The 26,388-nt window shown below is 40.6% G+C and overlaps 1 protein-coding gene across 3 annotated transcripts in view; it reads right to left on the bottom strand.

The window, feature by feature from the left end:
* Positions 1–26,388, bottom strand: part of Klhl3 (kelch like family member 3) — a 108,018-nt gene that overhangs the window by 23,860 nt on the left and 57,770 nt on the right. For 2 of the 3 annotated variants that reach the window (XM_058585988.1, XM_046465828.2), the window contains 3 exons: positions 24,691–24,800; positions 11,947–12,063; positions 8,203–8,352 (listed from right to left, as the gene is read on the bottom strand). In XM_058585988.1, the coding sequence (XP_058441971.1) occupies positions 8,203–8,352; positions 11,947–12,063; positions 24,691–24,800 (377 nt within the window). The remainder of the gene's footprint in view (positions 1–8,202; positions 8,353–11,946; positions 12,064–24,690; positions 24,801–26,388) is intronic. The other variant, XM_046465830.2, reaches the window with a different exon arrangement.

Raw genomic sequence — 26,388 nt, 5'->3', positions numbered from 1 at the left:
AGTATGACTGGGATTGAAGGCATGTTGGTCTCTCCTCACTGAAATGATAACCACTCTGTCTAAGAACCATTAGATCGGAGAGACTAGTCAGGAAAAGGGACAGTTGGTGAACAGAACAGAGCTTTCAAGACCCTAACCCTGGCCTAGGGCTACAGAAGTCATTGGCATCTCCACTCAGGTGAAAGGAGCAACCTGGGCTCTGCACAGTTTCTTCACAGGGCAAGAGCAGAGTATGTCCAAACTCTATTCCATGACCAGCGAGCTGGGCAGAAGGCAGGCCCAGCCAGTCGGTCCCTCGGGCCAGGGCAGGAAGTGAGTCTCTCTTACCCTGGTGCGTGGGGCCGCAGGGCTAACACCAAAAATTCATCCGAAGGAGGGCGTCCAGGTCGAGCCAGCAGACTTGTCCCAGCAGGTTCCTGAGCAACAGCTGCTCCCGGTAAGTATCGACAGGCAAGGTGCAGAGACAATGGGGGTTTGAGAACCAGGCAACATGAGAGCAAAGCCCAGGGAGAGGATGGAAAGGATGAAAAAATGGGCATTGGGTTGAGACACCTCTGGACTCACATGTCACTAATCGGCTGCGTGACCACAGGCAAGACATTTAACCTTGCTAAGCCTTATTTTCAACACCCACAGCATCATGATAACAGGATATTTCTCATAGGGTGTAAATAGTAACTACTAAATTTTAGATCATATTATTAGATCAACACCAGCATCATTATTATGGTTTAAAACAGTTGCTTAAAAAACAAACTCTTGGGCTGGGGATGTGGCTCAAGTGGTAACGTGCTCGCCTGGCATGCGTGCGGCCTGGGTTCGATCCCAGCACCACATACAAACAAAGATATTGTGTCTGCCGAAAACTGAAAAATAAATATTAAAATTCTCTCTCTCTTTAAAAAAAAAACCAAAAAACAAAAAAACAAACTCTTAACAAGTTATAGAAAAGAAACTTATGGATGGAATTATAAGTACTACTAAAAATTCCAGGGGTGATACAGGCACATTTTCAAGACCTGCCACCCCCCAGTATTTTTGCTAGGGTATGGACCAACATGGAAGAGAGGCAGTGCCCATTGAGGAACCTGATCCAGATGAGAGGTCATCCTACCCACCTGCCAGCAGCCTCTACTCCCAACATCATCTGAAAGCAGGCCAGCCCACTCAGAAGCAAGCTGCCTCCTTCCAGCTTGAATGACTTTTTGGTGTCATTTTTAAAGAGTTGAGCATGGATGCCAACTGAACAAGAATGACAGTGAAAAGTGCCAGGTTCAGTACACTTGTAAAGGATTCATTTACATCTTCCTGGAACCTCATTTCTCTGCTGCCATCTGTGGAGCAGGACGACGTAGGAGGGCTCCAAGTGGCTGAGAGACAGCCTCTGGTTGTCCCTGGCAACACAGCCTCAGGGAAAGTGCAGGGCGGTGAATGTGTGGGAGCCAAGATGATGCTATTATCTGTTCCGGCTTGAATGTGTCAGTATGATCTGTGCATCAACAGCTCAGGAAAAACACCCTTATAACCTTCTACAGGGATCTCAAGGCACAATCCCATTCCTTTCAGGGAAGATACTTGGCGGTAAATTGATTCACTGGCAAGAATTGCAAAGGATGGTGCAAATCTCTCTCCACCAGTTCGTTTCTTGAAGTTGCTCTTTCAGAAAGCCTATCTGGACTGAATTCATAAAAGCCCAAAAGTCCTTGGAATTCCTGAGGCTGCTCCTCCAACTAGCGTAATTACCTCCTGACTCCTCCTCTTCCTCCACTTATTTGGTCTTTGACAAAGTTCTATCTTTAAGGAGTCTCTAAAGGGTAGGAATCAGTTTATTTTCCATACATGACCCATCTAAAAGCCTACTGTGGAGTTGAGAAGCAATATCATAGAACAGTTCAGAGCTTAGGTCTAGGGCCAGTCGTTCAAGGCTTAAATTTGAGCTCAGCCATTGACTACTTGTGCTTTAAAGATTGGTCACAAATCTTTTGATCCTCCTACACTCACATATGGGCGTTATTCCCAGGCTAGCCTTAATGATTTGCATCTAGTAAATAAAATATGCAAAAGTAATAGGCATTGATTTTGAGGTGAGGTTATAAAAAGGCTGAAGTTTCTGCCTCTCATTTTCTTGCTCTAGAGTCACATGCTCTGCAGAAGCCAGCTACCACGTCATGAGGATTCTCAAGTGGCTTATGGAGAGGTCCATGTCCAGAATCTGAGGTCTGCCAGCAGCCATGTGAGCAAGCTTAGAATCGGTCGTTCCCAAATAAGCCTGTCGATGACTGCAACCCTGACCAATACCTTGACTTTATGAGAGACCCAGAGAATGAAGGGCCCAGCTAAGCCACTCTGGGATGCCTGCCCACAGAAACTATGAGATAAACAATGTTTTTATGATAAGCCACCAAGGTTAGGGAAAATTGTAATGCAGAAATAGATAACTAATGAGCAGGTGATATAACCTAAGATCCAATTTCCTTATGTGCAAAATTGGGATAATTACAATTATGAAAATTCTGTGAGATAATAAATGAAAATCACTTAGCCCAGTGTTTGGCACATCATGAGAGCTTAGTAACTGAGATGTGCTGTTACCATCACTGTAGGGATTAGTACTGTGCAATGCTAAAAAGCCTAGGCTTCAAGGTTACCAAATTTGGATTCAAGTCCCTGCACTGCCACCTAAGAGCTATAAAAGTCTAGGCAAATCACTTAGTCTTACTGGGTCTCAATTTTCTCCAACATCAGCACTTCCACACTCATTGTGAAGACAAAATCATGCATATTTAGAGCTTAAACTACAAACAAACTGCTCAGTCATTGACATTTAAACAATACTACTTCATCATCATTGATGCTTTTGGTGATATGAACAATGACCCAGGAAGAAACAAAATGCAAAGTACACATAACCCTAAGTGGCCATCAGAAGGTATGAGCCAGTTCTCTCCTGTGGTCCTCTGAACCAGGTTCTGGGTGTGTGCTCCCAGGAACAATTTGTGTTTGACCCTGAAGATTCAGCTCAGGCTTTAGCTCCTACTAAAAGTTTCCTCTACCTGTCTCTATGCTCCTAGAGTACCCTGACAGTCCCCCATGGTGGCACTGAAATTTTACCCTATAGTTATCCTTCACATCTGTCTATGCTCCTCCCCAGTCAGAGAATTCCTTAGATGAGAGACCACCTCACAAGAGCCCTTGAGGCACTAGCACCTACCTCACTGCCTAGCAATTAGTGATTTCTCTACAGAAGTGTGTTAGATGAGTGAATTAATAAGTTAATATGTGAGAGCCTATAGATTGTTGCTGAGTTTTAGAGGGAAGTTGTTTGTTCAATCCAGGTTCCTCACAATTCTTCTAATCTCTCATGAATGAAGGCAATATTGAATGCCTTTGGGGTTGAACCAAATTTCTAGGCCCAACCTACATTAGTGATCAAAAGAGGCTATAAAGACATAAATACTTACTACATCCATGCAAAAGCTCATGTATAAATGCCAAAAGCATTGGGGGAAATAGTGAGGGATGATATAAATGGTAAGGTCTAAAGCTCCATAAAATTACTTCTTTAAAAATATATCTTTCATTCATGAAAATGTTTACTATTGCCCACCCTGTGCCAGGATCTGGGCTGGGTGCCAAGGACACAGATGAGTAATGCCTGCTGTCATGGAACCAACAGTTTAGTGGAAGAACTGACGCTATAGAAGACAAGTCCAAAAAATCTGCCCAGAGAGTCAGCCTGGGGTACTCAGCAATCTCCTGAAGATACTTGCCTTATGTTCAGACTCCAGTGAAGTCATCACCACCTAAACCCTTCCTTCTCCATTAAATAACCTTTCTACCAAATGCATTTCTACATATTAGAAATAAACTATTAAAAATTTGAATTTAAAGATGCAAAAATAGCATAAAAATTTAATTTCTGTTCTTTCAAGTATAGCCATTATGAAAAAGAAAATGGAGGTTACTAAAAAATTAAGGATAAATCTGACAAAAGCCATGTAAGACCCATACATGGACAACTATAAGTCATCAGAGAGAAAGGCAGGTGTGGTGGCACATGCCTGTAATCCCAGCAGCTCTGGAGGCTGAGACAGGAGGATCACAAGTTTAAAGCCAGCCTTAGCTACTTAGTGGGTTCCTAAGGAACTCAGCAAGACACTGTCTCTAAATAAAATATAAAAAGGGCTTGGGGGAACTGGGGCTGTGGCTCAGTGGGAGAGTGCTCTCCTAGCATATGTGAGGCCCTGAGTTCGATCCTCAGCACCACATGTAAATAAATAAAATAAAGGTATTGTGTCCACCTACAACTAAAAAACAAATTTTAAAAGGGGGGGGGGAGGCTGGGGGATGTGGCTCAGTGGTTAAGTGCCACTGGGTTTAATCCCTACCAAAAAAAAAAAAAAAAATCAGTGAGAGGAATCAAAGGAAATCTGAATGAAAGGAAATATATGGTGTGTTCATGAATCAAAAGATTTAGTATTGATGGAAATTCCCTTTAATTGACCTAGAGATTAAATATAACTCTAATCAAATCTGCATACCTTATTTGTAGAAATAATTAAGCTGATTCTTAAATTAAAAGGACTTTAGAATAAAAAAAAAAACTTTGAAGAACAAAACTGAAAAACTCATACTATCTTGACTTACTATAAAGTTAGTAACCAAGGCAACATGGTATTGGTATAAAGACAGACAAATTGAAAAATGGAACAGTACAGAATCCAGAAATAGACTAACACATATATTATTATTATGTGTTAATTAATTATTTACAACAAAAGTGAAGTACTTTGATGGAAGAAGAATCTTTCCCATAAATGGTATGAAACAACTGTATATTAACATGCAAAATAAATCAAACTTGATTCTTAACTCTCATACCATATTTTAAAAAAACCAACTACTCAAAATGGACTATAGACGGAAATGTAAAATCTAAAACTTTGAAACTTCAAGAAGAAAATACAGGAGAAAATCTTTGTGATGTTAGGCGAGACAAAGATTTTTTTTAAAGATAGAATACAAAACAAACTATAACAACAAAACTGAAAAAAAATAATAATTTCTGTACTTTGGTATAGCCATTATGAAAAAGAAAATGGAGATTACTCAAAAAATTAAAAGTAGGACTATTATACAATCCAGCAACCCCATTACTGAGGATATATCTGAAATCAGTATGCGCAAATATACTCTGCACTCCTGTATTCACTGCAAATTATTCACAATAGCTAAAAGATAGAGTCATCCTTTGTCCATCAATGGACAAGGAGATAAGAAAAATGTGGTGTGTATGCACAGTGGAATATCACTCCAGCTTTAAAAAGAAGTACACCTTATTATTTACAGCATAGTTGGATCTGAAGGACATAAGTGAAAGAAGCCAGGCCAGAACAATATATATTGCATGATCTCTCATAGATGCATAAGCTTGAAAAAGCAAACTTCCAGAGGCAGAGTAGAATGGTGGTTCCTAAGAGATGAGGGGAAGGAGCAGGGTTGGAAAGCTATTGATCAAAGGATACAAAATTTTGTTTAGACAGGAGGAATAAGCTCAAGAGCTCTGTTGTACAATATGGTAACTATAGTTAGTTGTATTGTTATAGTGTTGCAAATCAATAAAAGAGTAAATTTTAAATGTTCTCACTCTAAAAAATGATAAGTATGTGAGGTAATGCATAGGTTAGCTAGCTTAATTTAGCTATTCAACAATGTACACATATTTCAAATCATCCTGTTGTACATGACAAATACATATAATCTTTCCCTATTAATTTAAATTATCAAAAAGAATTTAAATCTGCTCTTCCAAAGATACTGTTAAGAAAATGAAAAGATAAGGCAGATTGGGAGAAAATGCTACAAAGTTAAGAAGTAACCTGTAAACTAAGAAGAAAATACTTGAAGTACATACATACAGAGGCCTCATCTCTTTAATGTAGAAAGGGCCCTTTAAAACTATTAATAAAAAACACAATGCAACAGAAAAATGGGCAAGGACACGAAAAGAGATTCCCCCCAACAGAAATACAAAGGACAATAGTCATATGAAACTGAGATTAATCTCACAATTAAAGCAATGCAAACTAAAACAAAATGTCATCTTATAAAGAATATTTGGCACAGAAATGTTCATAATATAAAAAATGGAAAATACTGCAAAGTCCACCAAGAGAGGACAATTAAATACATAGGTACAGAAAACACAAATACTATGTACCCATTACAATTTAAATGCTGGTTTCACCCATGTTGATATCACATTAAAAGTAATCTATGGCATATAGTTGAGTGGGGGAAAACATTTCAATCTGTATAACAAGAGCGTTAATCTGAAAGTATACATTTTCATCTATTTGTGAGTAAGTGTACAGAGATAAATGTTGGAAAGATAACTCACCAAAATAGTAGCAGTGATTGTCCCTGGGAGAGAGTTCAGGTGACCTTAATTTTATTTTTACATTGTAGCATCCTTTAAATAAACTACAATGAGCACAAACTTCTATTGTTAAAGAAAGCTAAATTACTTTTATTTAAAAAAAAATATAAGATGTTTCAATGCAAAATTTCAACAACAAAATTAAAAAGGGCATCAAGTTGCAGCCAGACAAATGGCCAGACAGGCCAAGGCCCTCTCCTTGAGGCTGCACCTTCCTCTGACCAGCATTGGACACATGGGAAGACAACTAAGTGTACACTATCAGATACACAGGCAAAGCTAGGTACAGAAGGACAGAGTTCACAGAGGGTTTGGAGGGTGAGGGTTACTCAGTGAAAACATAGGTTCTACCACATTAACAGTGGTGATGTCAGGACAAATCACCTCAATTTCCTTCTTTGTAGACCTGGGTAATAACTTGTCTCTACCTCTTGGGGTGTGAAGTTTAAATGAGATACACATGTGAGCTGGGCATGGTGATGTACACTGTAATGCCAGCAACTTGGGGTGAGGGGGGATGACAAGGGGGGGTGGGGGGTAGAGGGGTGAGGCAGGAGGATTGCAGCCTAGGCAACTTAGCAATACCCTGACTCAAAGTAAAATAAAAATTTTAGAAGGGGCTGGGGATGTAGCTCAGTGGTAGAGTGTTTCCTCAGTGTGTGCAAGGGCCTGGTTTCAATCCCCAGTATCATGAAAATAAAAAGCTATGTATGTGACACCCTCACTTAGGGCTTAGCCCATAACGTGCACTTAAGATCAGCTGTTTATATTATTATCTGGGACATTTGTGATAGTTGTTCACATTGCCACCACTCTATTCCCCATGATCCAGGGTCATGGAACAGAGTGTAAAGAAGGAACTTCAAACCTCAGAGAATCCCAACATCAAGTTTTGGACAACAAAACCTATTGTTCTCTATCCCTATGGAACTTTCTTAGAAGCAGCAGGCAAAGAGGATGGCAGCCAGCTAGAGAGGGGAGGTTGACAACAAAGCAAGGGCCTAAATAATTTCCTGTGCTACCCACTGTGTCATTCTCTCCTCCCAACTTCCCTCCCATGTTGCCTGGGACCTTCCCCCAGACAACACTATGTCAGGATCCCAGAAAGACTGATCAATTGCTATATCCCTTTCTCTGCAAATAAGGGACCTGAGGGCCAGAGGCAAGAACCCTACCGAGAACCAAGCAGTCAGCAAGCCTCTCAACCAGAGGGTCCCCTCCTGTGCTCGTCCTTCCCTCTGCTGGCTGCTTCTTCACAAGTTCTCATTTCCCCTACTTCCTCCCCCTACTTCATTACCTGTTGGGATTCTTCAAGGCCCCTTCTCTTCTCTGGCAGCCCTAATGGTTCTTTATGTCCCTCCCTGTGGTGAGAGAGGAACCGAACTGGGACTTTTTTTTTTTTTTTTACACTATAAGAATGTTTATGGCTGTCACTAAGCGAAGACCAACAGAGCCATCCCTCTTTTAATAGGAAGGAAGCACAAACTGTGGCATGAAATGAGAAGGTGGGGCAGGATGGAAGAGTTATGAGTTATTCTCACCCCCAATGACACTGGAGTTTTCCTTGAAACTCCTAGGAAAGGAATACCCCAGAAGAGAGGAGTACTAGCCAAAGGAACCAGCAGATTCTGTGTCCTAGGTCTTAAATGCAACCAAGATGTAGGTAGGGTAGGCAGGAGTGAGGAAGGATGTGGAGTGTGAATGGAAAAGCATTTTTCTAGGATGTGGTCCTGACTCTGGGCAGTGGCCAGGCTGGGGCTTACCTTAGGCAGGCTTACTGGAGTCCTGGGCTTGGTTCTAGGGTTCTTAATCAAGAGTCTCTGATCCAGGGGGAGCAGATGGTATTTCATGGCCTCGATGAGGAAGTCCTTACAGGTGTTGTTATTCTTTATCAAAGCCTCTTCTTCAACTGTCTGGAGGTAACAACCCACAGGTAACACTGGAACAGAGCCTGGCCCCATTTCTTAAGCCCTGTCTCTGGGGTGGGTCATTCCTGCATTCTCTCATTCATTTCTGTATCATCTCATCTCACACCCAAAGAGAAAGATCCACAGAGTTATAACTTAGTGCTCACCTCCTGGATTTTAAGAGCACAGGATTAAGTAATCAAGCTCTGGCCTAAGACAGGGATGCAAATCCCAGCTGCACCATTCATCTCTGATCCTCAGTTTTCTCGTCTGTAAAACAGGTGTATTAAAAGCACCTAGAACCCCATTAGTTTTGTTTGCTTGTACGCTGAGGTTTAGATGAATTCATGCAAAATAAAAAATAAGGAGTTGCCTGAAAATCTCTTCCCACATTCCTCTTGGTTTGAATGCTTTATAATGTGTAGGGCAAATGGTCAGAGATCTGACAGAAGAGGGAGGGAGGGAGGGAAAGAAGAAAGAAGACAGGATCCAAGGGACAAACTTTGAAGGCACTGGTAAAATAAGATGGTCAAGATGGTCTTATAGCAAAAGTTTCAGGGAGAAAACTGGCCAGTGAGGCTCTAACTGAGTACTGACACTAGAGAAGAAAGAATGTCCTATACAAAATCCCATCTACTGACCTCATCTGATACCCCATCTACACTGGGATCTCGCTTCTCTACCTGGTATTCAGACCTCAGGACCTAAGCAGGACTTCAGCAAATGCAAGCCTACATGCTCCATAAGCAGGCAAGGGTGCATTCTGGTACTCTGGCTCTTAAATAGCATCTCTTCAGCCCAGTTCATATCACTATGTGACATATCTGGAATGAACAGCAGGGTCTTCTGAGGCCACTTGATGGTGGGAAACATCAATTCCATTCAACAGCTAACACTGATTGGATGTCTCCTGGTTGGGCAGCCCTGTGCTGGCCCCCAGGAAGAAAATGATGAATAAGACAAGGTTTCTGACCTGAGGATTGGACCTGATTCAAGTCCAATCACAGAATGAGAAAGGGCTCCCACTTCAATCATCTCAACCCTCCAAACAATCAGTACAAGGCCTGGCTGAGCCTCTCCTGGGACCCCATCTATTGCTAAGAATGAAAATAGGGCCAGGGTCATCATCCACTGGGCAACGCTGGAGCTGGCAGGAAAAAGAAGAATTGGCAAGTCAAAGCCTCTGCCACCTCTGGGCATCTTCTTCCCCAAGAAAACTCCCTACAGCCTTGAAAGATATTTTTTTTAACCTTCCCATTAGGGGCCTAAACCAGGATGGTACAAATCATAAATGTGGGGGGGGTTAAAAAATAAAAGGGGTGGGAGAAAATCTCTAGAAAAGCTAGGGAGAAAGGAAAATTGCTCAAGCAGCTACTTTTCCCAAAGAATTCATTCAGCTTGAACTAAAAGCTCCCCCCTAGAGAGTTCATAGGTACAGAGTTTCAATGTGGGATGATGAAAGTTTTGGAAATGGATATGGTGATGGTTGTGCAGCACTGTGAATATAATAAATGCCCTGTATCATATACTCAAAAACAGTCAAAATCACAAAGTTTGACAGGCATGGTAGAACACGCCTATAATCCCAGTGGCTCGGGAAGCTGAGGTAGGGAGATCAAGAATTCAAAGCCAGCCTCAGCAAGGCCCTAAGCAACTCAGAAAGACCCTGTCTCTAAATAAAATATTAAAAAGGGCTAGGGAGGTATCTCAGTGGTTAAGCACCTCTGGGTTCAATCCCTGGTATCAAAAAAAAAAAAAAAAAATCACAAAGTTTATGTTAAATATGTGTATGTGTTTATTATCAAAACACAGCATGTTATAAATTTAGAATATCTAAAAATGCTTAGTAAAAGCCTAATTAACTTTAGCTATTGTGAGGCGCAGATTCCAGGCAGTGTTGGTTGCAAGAGTTTTCCCTCTCTCCCTTCTTCTTGCATCATGGTCAGCCATCCCCAGCAGGTCTGAAGTTTCAAGGGCAAATGAATGCTGAGGAAACATCCTTTCCCAAAAGTGTTCACCCTGTGAGGCCTAATAAAAGTCCTTTTAGAAAAGGAGTCCCATACAACAGTTCTCACACCCAGTGCCTCTGACCTCCTCCTTTTCCAGGTCCAGACTGTATTTTGCCATAATAATCCAGGAACTATCTCCTAATATCTTTGTTAGTCGTGGACACTTAATGGAGGTCTCTAAGTCCCCTTTACCTTTCACTGGAACCCAGGTCCCTGGCTGCCCACCCTGCCTTCAGACAGTTTCCCACAGGACAGTGGGAAAACCTACTGTGTCAATGAGAGGCAAGTTCAGTCCCTCTGCTTCCCTTTCCTACAGCAGGGATACCATGCCACCAGGTGGCACTAGTATCCTCCAAGGTAGCATGCAGGGTCCTTATAAAGGCTTCAAGGGTGTCCCTCAGTGCTGCAAAGAAGGCTGAGGTGTACAGATTCAGAGGACATTGTACTGACCCCTTAGGCCTATGGCCAGCAGCGTCAGGAGCAGAGGACTTTACAAGTGCTCACAAGAACAGCATGGTACTCATAGTCCCAAGGACAGCGGTAATATTAACTAGTATTCACTGATCACTGTGTGACAGGCTTTATGTGGACCATCTCATTTTGCTCCAAACAATCCTACCAGGGCAAGTGCTATATTGACCAGATGAGAAAACTGAGGTTTCAAGGGGTTAAGTATGGCACAGGATAACAGGAGCTGGCTGTCAGACTGCTAAGCCTCCTCATTAATTCTTGCATCATACCTTTCCTTCCTTCCAGAGACCCTCCAGGACAGCTGAGGGGTGGCCTACTTCCTCAATGTTTAGTTTGGTTCACATATTTTAAGCTTTGACTCCCTGCTTGTAAGAGTATCTAATGCCACTTACTACTGTTCAAAATGAGCCATGTAATGGGGAAATGGAATAAAGAGCAACAAAGGTGGCAGCTGGCAGAACCATGTGCCTCAGGGTCTGGCTGCTGTGGATTTGAATCCTGACTCTCCCCAGGTGGTTGGTGACCCCTGAGGGCAACCCAATCCACAGCCTCAAGGGCCAAAGTGGTAAATAGAGTGTTATAATATTTGCCTCACAGGCTGATTACAAGGTTTAAGTAAGGATATAGGTGGCACTAGAGGGACATCCCATAATTTTAAAATTTTCTTTCCTTTCTTGGAAGAAGTAGAGGTAGTCTGTGTTCTAGGCACCTGTGAAAAGCTGATTTTCACAGTCCTGAGTTGGGCTCCAACTTGTTTAGAGCAGAAGGGTAACATAGAAATATTATGAAAATGACTCTTCTGGCTTTAGGCATCTATGGGGAAAGCAGCTAATTTTATAGAACACTTGTTAAGCCAGGCTTCAGGCTTACATACCGACAACTTGTTTCTGGAAGGAGATACTGAGGCTTGAATAAAAACTCAAAACTAGTAAGTAGTGGAGCATGGACTGAAACCTACACAGCTTATCCTCAAACCTATGCTTTTAAGCTCTACTTCAAACTTAACTCAGTTGGTTGGTGCCCCCAACACACACAGAAGATCTATTGATCTCAACTATGCCGTGCAACCAGAGTGGCCTCTGCTGTCCCTTGAGGCTTCGGTGGACAGGCCAGCACGCACCTGCACTAGATAATCCCTGGGCAAGAGAGGGAGTCGGACGTGTTCCATCAGTTTTGCCATATGCTCTAAACGGGTCTCTTTCTCATAATTGATCCAGGAAATCACAGCTTCAAACACCTATAAAGAAAAGAAGGAACACTTTCAAATAACTTGCTCAATCTATAAAAAGAAAAAAGTTATAATTCATCTGCAAAAGTGTTTAACATAAGATTCAACGTTTAAAATAAAACAAAAGCTTTTTTATTATATGTTCTCAAGAGTGAATACGCACATATATGCCTACAATAAACCTGCTCTCCCCAATGTAGAATCATCGTGGTTCATTCTAAAATAAAAATCAGTTCCAATAGTTATTTAAGGGTAGAAATATAGAGCAATAACTGTGAACCAAATGTTTAAAGGTGGCTGCAGAGGACCAGATGTCCTGGGGGCAATGCCACACTCCTCCAGCATTGCTCTCCTCTCTAATCTCCCCTGCACATTCAGTGCAAAATGAAAATCGTAAGAAGGCCTTCTGCCTGCAGCTGGCTGTGATGATGACTGTGACACCGAATACAGAGAAGGGCAGACATTTCTCCTTGGATTTAACTTCTCTCTTGAGGAGAGATTTCATTTCTATGTAAATCAAAACTGGAGGGCTTGGAACCAAAAAGAGGATAGGTGGTTTGGATGTTTATTTTGCTCAAAGCTAAGTCTAAATTCAAACTCTGCACCACCATGCACAGACAGGAAAAAAAAAAAAAAAACAGTGTTGGTGAGGCTGTGGGGAAACCAGTAATGTCAGTGGAAATTTACTAGATAAATATGGCTTTTTAAGAGAAGAGGGCAGAATTTGGCAATATCAATCAAAAGTGTAAATGTGCATATTGTGACCTAGAAAGGCCACTTCTAGAGCCCTAGACTACAAAAACACTCATAGAAGAGCACAAGAACAAGTGTCCAAGATGTTTGCTGCAGCACTTTCATAAAAGGACAAAAAAGGAACAACCTAAAGTTCACTAACAAAGAAGTTATTAAAATATCATCTCTATTATTGGTTTCAGCTTTCAAAAAGAATAAAATAAGACGCCTTCTTGTACATGAAAACAAGAAAGTGCTCTCAGAAACTGTGGTATACACACTGGAATATTTCTCAGCATTAGAAGAAAATAAAATTATGGCATTTGCAGGTAAATGGATGGAGTTGGAGAATATCATGCTAAGCCAATCCCCAAAAAACAAAGGCCAAATGTTCTCTCTGATAATGGTGGAAAGTGGGCGGGGTGGGGGGGGGCACATGTTGGAAGAATGGAGGAACTCTGGGAAGAGGGGAGGGGGTATGGGAGAAGGAAAGATGGTGGAATGAGATGAACATTACCCTAAGTACATGAATGACCGCACATATGATGCGACTCTACATTGTGTACAATCAGAGAAATGAAAAGTTGTGCTCTCTTTGTGTACAATGAATCAAAAAATGCATCTGTCTTGTATAACTAATTAGAACAAATTTAAAAAGGGGAAAAAAGTGCTCTCAGATTAAAGAGGACATGCCAAAAGGTCACAGAAATAAATGGATGGGACCTTCACTGCCAACACTTGGAACAACTCAAACATCAAAGAGAATAATGAAAAAATGAGATCAGGGCTGTTCTGGTGGGGTGAGATTTCAGGAAATGACTAGGGAAGAGGCCAAAGATTTTTGGAGGTAATGGATATGTATCTTTATAGGGTAGACACTATATGTCATACACATTTGTCAAAACTAATCAGATTGTACCTTAATATCTGTACATTTCACTGTGTGCAAACCATACCTCAACAGAATCTTAATTTTAAAAATATAGTAATGGATTACAATACAATAAATTTTATAAAGAAACCATTAATTCCTAGGATAATTTGAAAAGTATCAGAAGGGCTCTTCTTTAGAAAAGTGGTAAATGAGAAGGAATGACAAAATTAGAAAAACAGTATTTTGCAAAAACCACCAATGTGATAACTGATTCAGCAAGGATCACCAATGAAAGCTAGAATCAAAAGTTTTTGTGAAACAAGAAATTCACAAATTATCATCCCAAAGATTTATTTACACATCGGGGGAAAGATACCCTCAAACAGGAGAACAGACGAATATCACCTTAAACAAGGGATCAAACTTACCACCAATAATAGGACAAACTTACATTCCTGATTGTGATTTAATGAAGAGGACACAGTACCCCCAATGTGTATTTTTATGATAATGTTTAACCTGAATGTTATAGTACAGAGACAATCAGACAAATCAGTTTGGAGCCTCTACAAGATGGTTGGGCTGAATTCTTCAAAATGTAATATAATGAAAAACGAAAAAGAATCAAGGGGATGGTTATAGATTAATGAGATTTTGAGACATGATAACTAACTACCATACACAAACCTTTGGATTATGGATTAAAAAGAAATAGGGGGACCATTAGGAAAATCTGAATACTGATTATTTGGTAGACAACACTTATGTTATCAATGTTAAATTTCTTTGGCATAAAAATGATTTTATGGTTAGAAAATAACGTCTGGGAGGTGCATACTAAAATATTTAGGAGTGAAGTATCATGTATCTACAATTTACTGATAAACGGTTCATCAAAATGAGACATCAAGTCTGTAGAGAGAAAAATAAAGCAAAATATTAACTAGTGAATCTCAGTAAAAAGTATGTAGATGTTCATTCTTCAAACTTTACAATATGTTCGATGTTCTCAAAATAAAAAGTGAAGAAAAAAAGATAAATTATAAGGGAAAATGATAGATGGGGCAATAAAATTTACAACCTGACATAAAGTTGAAATAAAAGCTTATCTACTAAGAGAAAAAAAATTCCAATTTCTCTTAACTTATTTTTTCTTTATGTTTGCTACGTTAATAATGCTTTGTACCTAAAATTCTTAGTTCTATTTCCTAGATACATCTTAAGTCTGAACAGGCATAACTTTTTTTATTTATTTATTTTTTTTGAGAGAGAGAGAGAGAATTTTTTAATATTTATTTTTTAGTTTTCGGAGGACACAACATCTTTGTTTGTATGTGGTGCTGAGGATCGAACCCGGGCCGCACGCATGCCAGGCGAGCGCGCTACCACTTGAGCCACATCCCCAGCCCAGGCATAACTTTAATTGGGCAAGGAATCATAAAGTTGTCAGAAAGGTAAAGAAGGGAACAGAGACAAATGGTAAGGAGAGGTTGATCAGTTGATATGAAGTTAGATTGGAGTAAGAAACTCTGGTGTAGCAAGCACTGTACAGTAGGGTGACTATCGATAATGGACTATACATTTCAAAAAGCTAGAGAACAGGGCTGGGGATGTGACTCAAGTGGTATCGCACTCACCTGTCATGTGTGAGGCACTGGGTTCAATCCTCAGCACCACATAAAAATAAATAAGTGAAATAAAGGTATTGTGTTCAACTACAACTAAAAAAATAGATTATTTTTTTTAAAAAGCTAGAGAACAGGATTTTGAATCATAAAGAATCATAAAATTTTGAATCATAACGAAAAGATACTTTGAGGAGACACTGAAGTTTACCCTGACTTAAACATTATACAATGTATACATGTTTCAAAACATCACATGGTGTGCCATAAATAATTTTTTTGTTGTTTTTATGGAACACAGCAAAAGGAAAGGAGCAATGTGTGTACATGTGTGTGTCTGTCTATGTAGTTGGCTCACATTTCTGAATAAAATAACCTATATCCTGATATAAGCCTATAAACACCATGGAAATCCTCCTTGCCTAGAACATTTCAAAAATACAAACTTTCCTACAATTATGGTCCTTACCCTCACAGCATTGTTTTGTCAATGTGTTTTCCCCACCAGCCCTTTATTAAAAGATCCATGAGAACAGGGACCTTGTCCTATTTGCTGGCACATAATATATATTCAAATACTATTTTAATGAATGAATGGACACATAAGTTCTTAATAAGTCGTAGGGAGTAGGGTGGGACCTGCCCAGGCTACAGCAGAGAGCATGACTGGGAACGCGGGGCTGGAACCTTGGCGAGGAGGGCAGAGCTGGAGGCTGATGGAGAAGCTGGCCTTGCTGAAAGAGGAGATGGGCGGCCACATTAATATTCTGCCTTGCATGTGGTTATCCACACTTCTTCCTACTCCCCTCCACCAGACCAAGAGCTTTTGCAGGAGGAGAAGGGTATTTGCTCTGTCTCTGGGCCTCCTTCCCACACACTGCCAAGTAAAGCTCCAAGTGGCTGGCTGACAAAGCTTTGCTGAACAATGAAGTACAAGTCCTTGAGTAGTAGGGTTGATTTATTGATCACATTCTTCCCCCATCGACCAGCCTAATCATTGCTATAAAAGCTAAAAAGCAAGCTGAGTCTACCAAAGTCGATATTTAACCTTATCTCCATTTTTGGCTTGACTAGTCTAACAGGTTCCGCTTAGTTGCACTGTTTACCTACTCAGCCATGAAAAGCCACAGCGGTCAGCAATAGCAGTGACCTTCTAGCAGCTAGAGAAGGCCACATATGTATATATATTTTTTTCATTTAGATTTCATGTTTGAAAAAGAAACAAGCAAATAAACATTTAAATAGCTTGCCTTCAAAGTATCCAATGTCATTCCCAATAGCCCTTCCCATAAAGGACTCTTTGTAGACATTATCTTCCTGAATTCTCATGATAATCCAATGATTAGTTTCTCTTACCCTTTATAAAGTGATTTGCCCAAGTCCCAGAGCTAGAAAAGAGGCAGAACAAACCTAGCTCTAATGCTCATACTCTTAGCTGCCTCTCAAATGCCTACTAGCCTTGACATATTACAGCCCAGGAGCCAAATCCTGCACCTGCTTTGGTAAATAAAATTATACTGGAACATGGCCATACTCATGTGTTTACAGACCATCTGGGCTGCTTTCTTGCTACAACAGCAGAGCCGAGAATCTATTAACCCACAAAACTAAAATATTCACTATCTGGACCTTTGTTGGAAAAATTTGTTAACTCCTGCTCTAAAATCTAAGCAGGGCAGGATGATGTTCTCTCAAATGATAATACCTTTCGTGGATCCCATGAGAAAATAATCAGCTACCCACAAGACAGGCTTGGGGTTTCACTTTCAAACAAAGAAATAATATCATTTCCTCACTCACAATTTCTTGGGTGCTACAAGGTTGTTATGTGCAGAAGAGTTAGAGAAAAAGACTTTACAGTTCACAAGTCACCATACTTCTGATATAAGCACAAGACTTGGCCAGAGGACACCAGATTAACTGGATCCTTCCACCCCACCTTCTGGTTAGACAAGCAGCCAAGGCAGGTTGGACCTGATATGTGGATGCTAATTCACAATGGGGGTGGGGGGGTGGGCATGTGCCAGGGGAAAACAAGAGTTATTTTAGGTAGATGGGAATGAAGGGAAGGGAAGGGATATGAGGATAGGAAGGATAGTAGAAATGAAGCAGACATTATTACCTTACGTACATATATGACTGCATAACCGATATGATTCTACAACACATTCAATCAGAAAAAATGAGAAATTATACCCCATTTATATATAAAATATCAAAGTGCACAATACTATTGTCATGTATAACTAATTAAAATAAATTTTAAAAAGAAAAAAGAAAAAATGATGGATTCTAGCTTTCAAAATGTTTTTTAAAAATCAAGAAGGGGAACTCAAGTTAAAAAGGCAGGGTGATTGATGATTTGGCAAGATGAGGGGTCAAGTTAAGGGTGACTGTTATCAAAATGGGGGAGAAGCTAACTTTGACAAATGAGATGGGGGGACTAGGTCCTGCAGGACCTTATTTGTTAGTCAGGATTGAAGGAGGACTAATCTTATCAATAACACATACAATGCTAGACATTTTTACATGCATGATCTCATTTAATCCACAAAAATAATTCTATGAAGGTGTTACTGTTCACATTTTACAGATGAGGAAATAGCCTCAGAGAGATAGCTAGTTGTTCAAGGTCACACCAGCAGGAAGTAGTGGATCTGGGCTGTGAATTCAGTTCTAACCCCCAAAACCAAGGTTCAAATGTTATGCAATAGTGCCTCTAAGAGGCAGAATTAGTTGAACACCCTGGGCAGACTACTGTATTTGGGAACCAAGTTCTTAATTCTATAATACCAATGAAGCCCTCCACACCCTCCTGGGACATCAACTTTGAGGATCCTGTTCCTTTCCCAGGGATTGAGGCAATAACACTGGCCCAATCTGCTGCCATGTTTTTAAATCAAGAAGATGGCACTTGTAGACACAAGAATGATTTTGAGAGCCTCCTGGTTTTGTTTCTTAAAGGAAAACTTAACAAGAGCTACAGTAGCCATATTCCCACCTCACAGTCACGTACAACACAGGGACAACGGTGGGCAGTTGGAGCTCATTGTTCATGTCTCTTCCCAACTGAGGGTTTATTGACATTACCCTGGTGGTTTGAAATTAGCCTTGGTGAATATATTTACACTGTGGCAATCAGCAAGTGAATCATCAAATGAATCAGGGCTTTTAGATTTTACTCTGTTCTTTATTTGTTTATTTACTTGTTTTTTGGAAAGCCAATTGTTAAACCACTAGCTGGGAGATGTCCTGGTCTGAAGGCTCCCCCGTCCCCTTGAAACCTACCCAATTGCATGTATCTATCTGACAACACCATTATCTCAAGGTTTTGTATAACACCCAAGAGCTCTTTCTTGTAGTTGCTTCATCTCATATTCACAAGTGCCATGCAGAAGAGCTAGGTTGTTCACTTACAAAAGGACAAAATGAGGCAGAAAGTGACCAACTACTTTCCCAAATATTCCCCAGCTAACTGTGAGAGGGCACCTATAAACACCTTGCAATATTGTGGTTTAATGGGACACAGTTGACATGAACCTAAAGAAGGAGGTTCCCTCTTTACAGACCCCTACTCCATAATCAGCCTCATCTCCCACAATCCCCTCTTTAAATATCCTCAATTCTCATTACACAGGGTACTCCCTCTCCCAAACACAATAAGCATTCCTGACTTCTATGTCTTTATTCCTACTATCCTCCAAGATAAATGGCTTTCCAAAATCCTAACTTCACATTCCAAGTTTGAGCTCAGATATTTCCTTTTCCATGATGCCTTTCATACCCAACAACTGGGAGTAAAGTAGTCCAAGGTGTTTTCTTTGATCTTTGATTATAAGCAATAACTTCTTTCAGTCACATAGTATAGATACATATTTCCAGTATGTTGCCCACCCAAAGAGGAGCTACAGAAGAGTAATGACTAGGTATCATTCATCCCTGTATCCTCCTATCAGGGTGCTGCACTGAAGAAGGGCAGGGTCTTAAAAGGCAGACACAGCTTCAAATCACAGAGCTATCTGATGCTAATAAATTATGTCCCTCACTGAACTTTAGTTTCTTTCCTCCTCTGCAAAACAGAGACAATAACCTCTGCCTTGCAAGTCACTGTGGAGATTAAAAGAGATATGCTGAACAGTATGCTGGACAAAAGAAATCAAATACAAAAGTATTTGTATTCCATTATTACAATTATATAAAGTTCCAGAACTGGTAAAACTCACCTAGGGTAGAAGAAGTAATTACCCTTCCTGGGCCTGGTGTACTGAGAGGAAAGGAGCCCTGGATCTGCTTCTTGATGTGGGTGCTAGTTATGTGGACATTTTACTTTGTAAAGTGCTGAGCTTCATACATTTTACTTCTCTATGAACTTACCACAATACAAACTTCATCTTTAAAAAAAATGTGCAAAATGTGCCTGGAGAACAGTGGGTCACAGTGGTAAATTTTTGCTCATAGTTCTGTGGTATTCTGCACATAGTTGATTATGGAGTTGCTCTCTCCAAAGAAAAGTCAAAAGAGGAACACAGAGGCAGGATCCCAGGCCAAATCACCACCTGCAGGCTAAGAAGCTGGCAACTGACCTTAGAAGATGGCAGGGCTGCCCACAGCTCTGCCTAGACAGTGAAAGGTACCTACTTGGTCACCAGATAACACATCCCACAGCAATCACTAAAGCCCAGCCTGCATCCCACAGCCAGCAGCCTGCATCCCTCAGCCAAAGCTAGAAATTCAGACAGAAGGGCATACAGCACTAATGATCCTGGAAGACAAAGACACAGTCCCTACCAGAACATAAAATGCTACAATCTGGCTCCTGACATGCAGTACAGCACTAATCTGTAGTTCTCATTAAAACACATAGTCTAATTTTTTAAAGAGCCTCAACTAATTTCTTTCTGACCTATACCTAAAATGCAGGCCATTTCCCACCAGTACTCACTCAGAGCTCTCTCTGAAAAGCTTTGATGGTGTTTCCTAAGAAACATGGGATTCCTAAGATATAAAAACATTCACTAACTAAGAAAGTAAAGATTCAGAGAAATCCAATAACTGGCGAGGTCCTGCAGCAATTCAATGGCAGAACACACTAGGACTCAGGAGTCATATCCATTTCTTTTTTCCTTAGAGTATGTTAGGCTGGAAGGTTGCTCACCCTTTCCCTAAGACATTAAGGATGCCCAAGACCGAAACCTCTCAAAGGAGAATATGCTCAGCAGGCTGTCTGCTCACAGGCTTAGCTCTGACCCTACTGCACCACCCAAGCAAAGAACTCAGATGCCAGGGAGGGGTTTGCTTTAACTTGGTGGGGGTGAGGTGGGGTGGGGATGGGAGGGTCCTATCCAAAGAAACAGTAAGATTCCATAAGACCTACCAGATCCATCTGTCCTCTCTCAAGAAACAGGGATTTTTAAACAGAAAACACAAGAAGGAAAAACGAGAGAAATGACAAAGGCCAAAGACTTCCCCTGCCCTCTAGTTCACCTATCTGTCCTATTCTCTGGAAAATATTAAAATGATTCCTGAATCCTCAGCTAGCTCAGGCCAGAGTCCAGCCTGTCTGCTTCAACACTCCCTCAGACAACATCTGCTGAGCACCTCCATGGCGCCTCCCAGGGCATGTGTCAGCATTGTGCATGACACAAAGATAACCATGGGATCCTCAGCTTCAAGGACAATGAGTTCAGTGGAGGATGAGAGTCCAGGAAAAAGTGAGCAATGTTGGAAGAAGCATAATCTCTGAGCTGTGGGAGAGGCCCAGACGGGACTGGAGATGCTAGGGAAGCTGGGGAGCATGAGGTCACTACCACTCCAGCCGCTGCTAGGCACTGAACCCCAGGTTACACCAATAGCCCCAACCAACATGGGCACTGGAAAAAACTTCCCCCTGACAAAAGCCCAGGTCAACATTTATTACTAGCAGCAGTAACAGTAATAATAGTTTAGCAGTGGTAACAATAATAATAACAGCAATAATAGTATCTTACAGTAGCAAACACTTCCTGTGTTCTAGGCATTTCTCAAATGTTATCTCATTTCATTCTTAGAACATCTCTACAGATAGAAACTACACAGTAACTACCTTTTACAGATGAAAAAGTTGAGCTTTAAAGAGATTCTTTTATTTACTCATTCAACAAATATTTTCTGTGTCAACCAGAAACCTCATACTACTGTAAAAGTGAAAATTAGACAGAAAAAGTCTTGTACCATGTGGTGCATACATTCTGGTGGGTACTTATTCAAGTAAGGAAGATGGGATTCAAATCCAGCCACTTTGACTATAGAACCTATCCAGTAGGCCACTGCTACTTTCACTTATCATTAACAATAAAACACCATACATCTCCTAGTTTAAGATGCACAGCTTTTTCCCACTTTCATGTCTGCAATTTATAATATATGTTGAAAGACATATGTGGGCTGTAGGCAGGGAAGTAAGTCATGATATAGCTCATATTACTATTCAAGTAAGGATTTAGATGAACACGGGTTATTTGATTATGAACTCAGTTGATTTTCTTACAAAAATTAACACTATCTAGAGTTGAATTTTCACTTAAATTAACATCCTAACATTACTTCAAACACATACCCAAATCCCACTATGAAACAATATTGAAAGGAAAAGCTATCGAACGTACAAGAGATCACTTATCACATGCAATATGATTAAAGGGAGTGGAAATCCAAAATCTGGAACGGACACAGAATCTTCAAAGCCTAAAGGATGAGTATTCAGATGACAAACATCTAATTGTCAGAAGTCTTTAGCTATTTAGCTTCCAGCAATACATGATCTGTCAAGGGAAAATAAAACTATGGATTTAGCCAATGAGAAATACAGACAAAAACCTACTACTCTTTGATAAGAGTAAAATTATACTGCCAGTGTAAAGGTACTAAAGGGATCAAGAGCACAAATAATACGCTTTATGAAAAGTATCACATAATCCTAAATTTATACATAATTTCTTACAACCAAACATTTCAGCAGAATTTCATTAATGTGAAAAACACCCATTTTTACTGCTAACTCTGCTTATACAGAAAAAACAACTCATATATAAGCATGTTAATTAATGAGAGCCACTAGAAACAATTTTTAAGAGTGTACATTTAAAGTCATATTTCCAAAATGATTCAGTTAACTCAAAGGCATATTTTAACATTATCAATGACAAAACTGATACCATTATTATTATCAATGGTGTCTCAAAATGGAGAATTATGGCAATTATGACAACTTCCATTTATTCAGTACCTGCCAAACACTATCTGGTATTTTACATCCATCATCTCTAATCCTCATAACAACTCAATAAAGGAGGTACTACTAGACTGCCTGTTTTATATTTCAGGAAACTGAGGCTCAAAGAAACCAGTGACTTCTCAAGGTCATGCAGCCAATAAGCAGAGATCGGAACCAGGTCTGCCTCGGTTCAAAACTCCAATGGTCTACAGGTCACCAGATTGCCTCTCCCTAACAATCCACCTGATCCCAACCGCAATCCTGCCACAGCAAGCACAGATTTAAAAAAAAAAAAAAAAAAATGGGTTTAAGCTTTTAAAAAATTTTTTACAACTTTGTGTTTTTTTTTGTTTTGTTTTGTTTTCATTTTTTATGTGGTGCTGAGGATTGAACAAGTGCCTTGCACATGCTTGGCAAGGGCTCTATCACTGAGCCACAACTCTAGCCCTATAGACCCTTTCTTGAAGAAAACTTACTTATGATCTCAGAGCAGGATAGGCCAGCATGAATTCAAGGTAGCAGGGTGACAGCCAACCCAAACACTTCTGAACACTCTTTTGTTTATATGACTTCTTCTGTTTCTCAGTTTACAGTTGAGAATATGCTCAAACAGGCCCCAAATTCACCAACTGCCTCATCATTCACACAGCCAATTAACTGACTGGTTCATTCCTTCCAAATGTGCCAATTTGGAAGCAAAACCCAGAGATGACAGTAAATACACTTGAAAAGAAGCAAAGGCGTCCACTCAGTTTCTGAGGTTAAAGCAGGAAAGGAACTATGTAAGACCTGGCCAGAGCACTGTTTTCCCTGGAGGCACTGTTTCATATCAGAGATATTAGAAGCAGAGGCCTCCTCCCCATGGGAGTGTGGAGCTTGCTGTGCTAGTCACTTTCTGGGGATCCACTGGAGGGAGGAATCAGGGCCCAGAGTTGTGCTAGTCACTTTTGGGGATCCACTGGAGGTCTCGGGGACCAATAAACAACTGCTCTTCTTCTCAAACAAACCTTCCCAGCATGAAAGGTAGGGACTTGCAAATATGTCCCCATTCTCTAGACCCATGCCATTGGGCAGTTTGGTGTGATGGAAAATCTTTTTCAAGTGTTTTCCTTGAATATTATCTCAGGAAAGGACCTCAAGTTGGGATACTAACAGTGGACTAAGATGATTCAAGAAATATTTACTGAGGATGAAGAAATAAGATTAGGAACCTAATAGTTGGGTATAGGAAGTAAGATTAGCTTAGAACTAACTACAGTGAACAGAAGGACAAGGTGAGTGTTATCCTGTTATACTAGAGGAAGAAATTGATTCCAGGTACAAGGTCAAGAATAAACTCATCTGATGCTGACCAAGCACCAACTAGGTACAGTACCAGGCATTTTGTGTACAATATTATCCCATTTAATCACCTCAAAGGCTCTGAAGAATCTATTCTAATACCATTATCCTCACTTTACCAGTAAGGGAACAGAGGAAAGGCAAAGTTCCTCACTCAAGGTCACATAGCTAATTTGTAAACACTGAAGTTGTTGACCAACACGGAAGCTTCTGCTATTTTCACTGTAGCAAACTATGTCCCCTGGAGCAAAGAAGTTCTTCCTGGTAGAAGAGGAATCAGAACTAGTTTTCCTCTTTTTAACAAGGGTATGACAGCAAGGCCTGCTTCTCAAGGATATGGTTAAGGCTGAATGGACTGAAGATCATAAAGACTTCACACAGAGTTTGACAAACTACGGTGCACAGTAAATAGAAGCAGCTTTGTCATCACCACCATAACCTCTGCCATTTCTTCTTTTTTTCTTAAGGGTTTTTTTTTTTTAATAATTTTTGTTTAGTTGTAGTTGGACACAATACCTTTATTTGATTTATATATTTTTATGTGGTGCTGAGGATAAAACCCAGGGCCTCACATGTGCTAGGCGAGCGCTCTACTGCTGAGCCACAACCCCAGCCCCTACCATTTCTTCTTTAAAGGGTACAGAATATAATGATCATTAGTCAAAAACCACCACCACCCCTGTTTTAGGAGGATGAAAAAAATAGTAAGTTTTTTTTCCTGCCTCTGAATAAAAGATCTTACTGAACCACGAGTTCATCCCATGACCACCTCAAAAGTGAGGTTCCTGTTTCACCCAAAGCCCACTCCATACCTTCTCTTCTGAAGAAACGGTCAGCTTGTCACTGGATATCAAGCTGCACACCTGGTCCAGACTTAGGCTAAGAAATTCTTCCCCCAGCATCACCTCTGGAAAGTGCTGCTCTGTTCCAAAAAAAAGAAAAAGAAAAAAAGAAAAAAAAAGTACTAGTAGTAGCAGTAAAGAAAACAAAGTTACAGCACACTCCAGCTCTTCCAAGAGCCAAGGCCATGCCAAACTGTGGACTCAGGCTGGAGGATCTGGGGCCAGGGTGGAGGAAGAGGGAGAGACAAAGAGGAATCTGGCCAAAGGGAAACCGGCTTTTTAATTCAGCAGCACAGGCATCCATTGCCCTGTGTGATCCTATGTTCTGAATATCAACACAGAAAAATATGGGGCAGAGAAATCTGAGGTTATATATTTTTCATGCTCCATGAGATTAATAATGGCATTGCAGAGCCCCACTGGGACCTGCCTACATAATTGAGCTCATTTCCCCTCAAGGCAAAAACACCGTTGCCCCTTGCAGCTCAGTCAAACCCAAGTGGGTCAGAACAGCTGGTTGACTAGAAGTCTCTGAGAATTCTTGTAAGTGGTCAACATTAGGAGATCAGAAGATGGGATCATAATTTTTTGCCCAAAGTCACACCTATTATGTTAGGTTTCTGGTTCACCAGCAGTACCAAACTAACACCCAGCTATAAGATGTAAAGCTTTAAGATGGAAGAGAATTTGAGGACAATTAGAACAAGGCAATACCCACAGGTGTGAGGTCCACACAAGGAGAACTCCAGGGGCAGTTCCTACCCTGACATTTGCCTGGGCCATCATCCTGCTAGTACTGAGCATTATATTCAGGGAAATGCCACCTGCTTCAGAAAGAAGGAACCTATGTTCAAATTTTGGCCTTGCCATTTATGAGTTGTGTCCTTGGGACACAAGCATCACTTCCCTAGGCTTCACAACTGCCTTCTGTAAAATGAAAGTAACACTCCCTGTCTTGCTTCACTCCCTTGCCCCGATGAGAACAGATTTGTGTCTTACAAGCTCTTCCAAAGTGAATTCACCCAAAGATAGTTAATTTCTAGTTTGGCAAGCTCTGGGGATCACAGGATCTTTGTCATTTGTCCTAGACCTCGCTCCTTTCTCAGTTGTCTCGTAACCCTGCACCATGGAGGAACACATGCGCTCCTCGCCCTCCAAGCCTCCCACTTCTTTCTTTGCAACTCCACCCAACCTGGTAACCTCTTGGATTCTCTTCTGGGCTTCATCACCCAATTCTCACTAGAGAGCATCCCTGCTTGGTCTAGCTGGCTTCTTCTTTTTTTTTTTTTTTAATATTTTTTCAGTTGTTTATAGACCTTTATTTTATTTATTATTTATAGGTGGTATTGAGAATCGAACCCAGTGCCTCACACATGCTAGGTAAATGCTCTGCCACTGAGCTATAACCCCAGCCCTGGTCTGGCTACCCTCTTAAATGAGATTCAGGGTCCCTCCATCCCAGGGAGGCTCCTGAAAAATCAAGCCAGCTGCACTTACATAATGAAAAATAAAATCAGATCACGGGTAAGCCCCTTTCACACTCATCAACTTCTCAAAAATCAAAGAAATTAAGATGTAATTATTTCTTGCAAAAATCACTGTTAACTTTCTATATGAAAATAACTTCAGACTCTTGTGTGAATTCCCTTCATCCCAGATTCTTTTTTT

This window comes from Marmota monax, unplaced genomic scaffold, assembly GCF_021218885.2.
Source record: "Marmota monax isolate L192 unplaced genomic scaffold, Marmota_monax_Labrador192_F-V1.1 WCK01_AAM20220418_F8-fsc00097, whole genome shotgun sequence".
Taxonomy (NCBI): Eukaryota; Metazoa; Chordata; class Mammalia; order Rodentia; family Sciuridae; genus Marmota; species Marmota monax.
The sequence above is the reverse complement of the archived record's forward strand: the minus strand, read 5'-3'. Positions and strand labels throughout refer to the sequence as shown.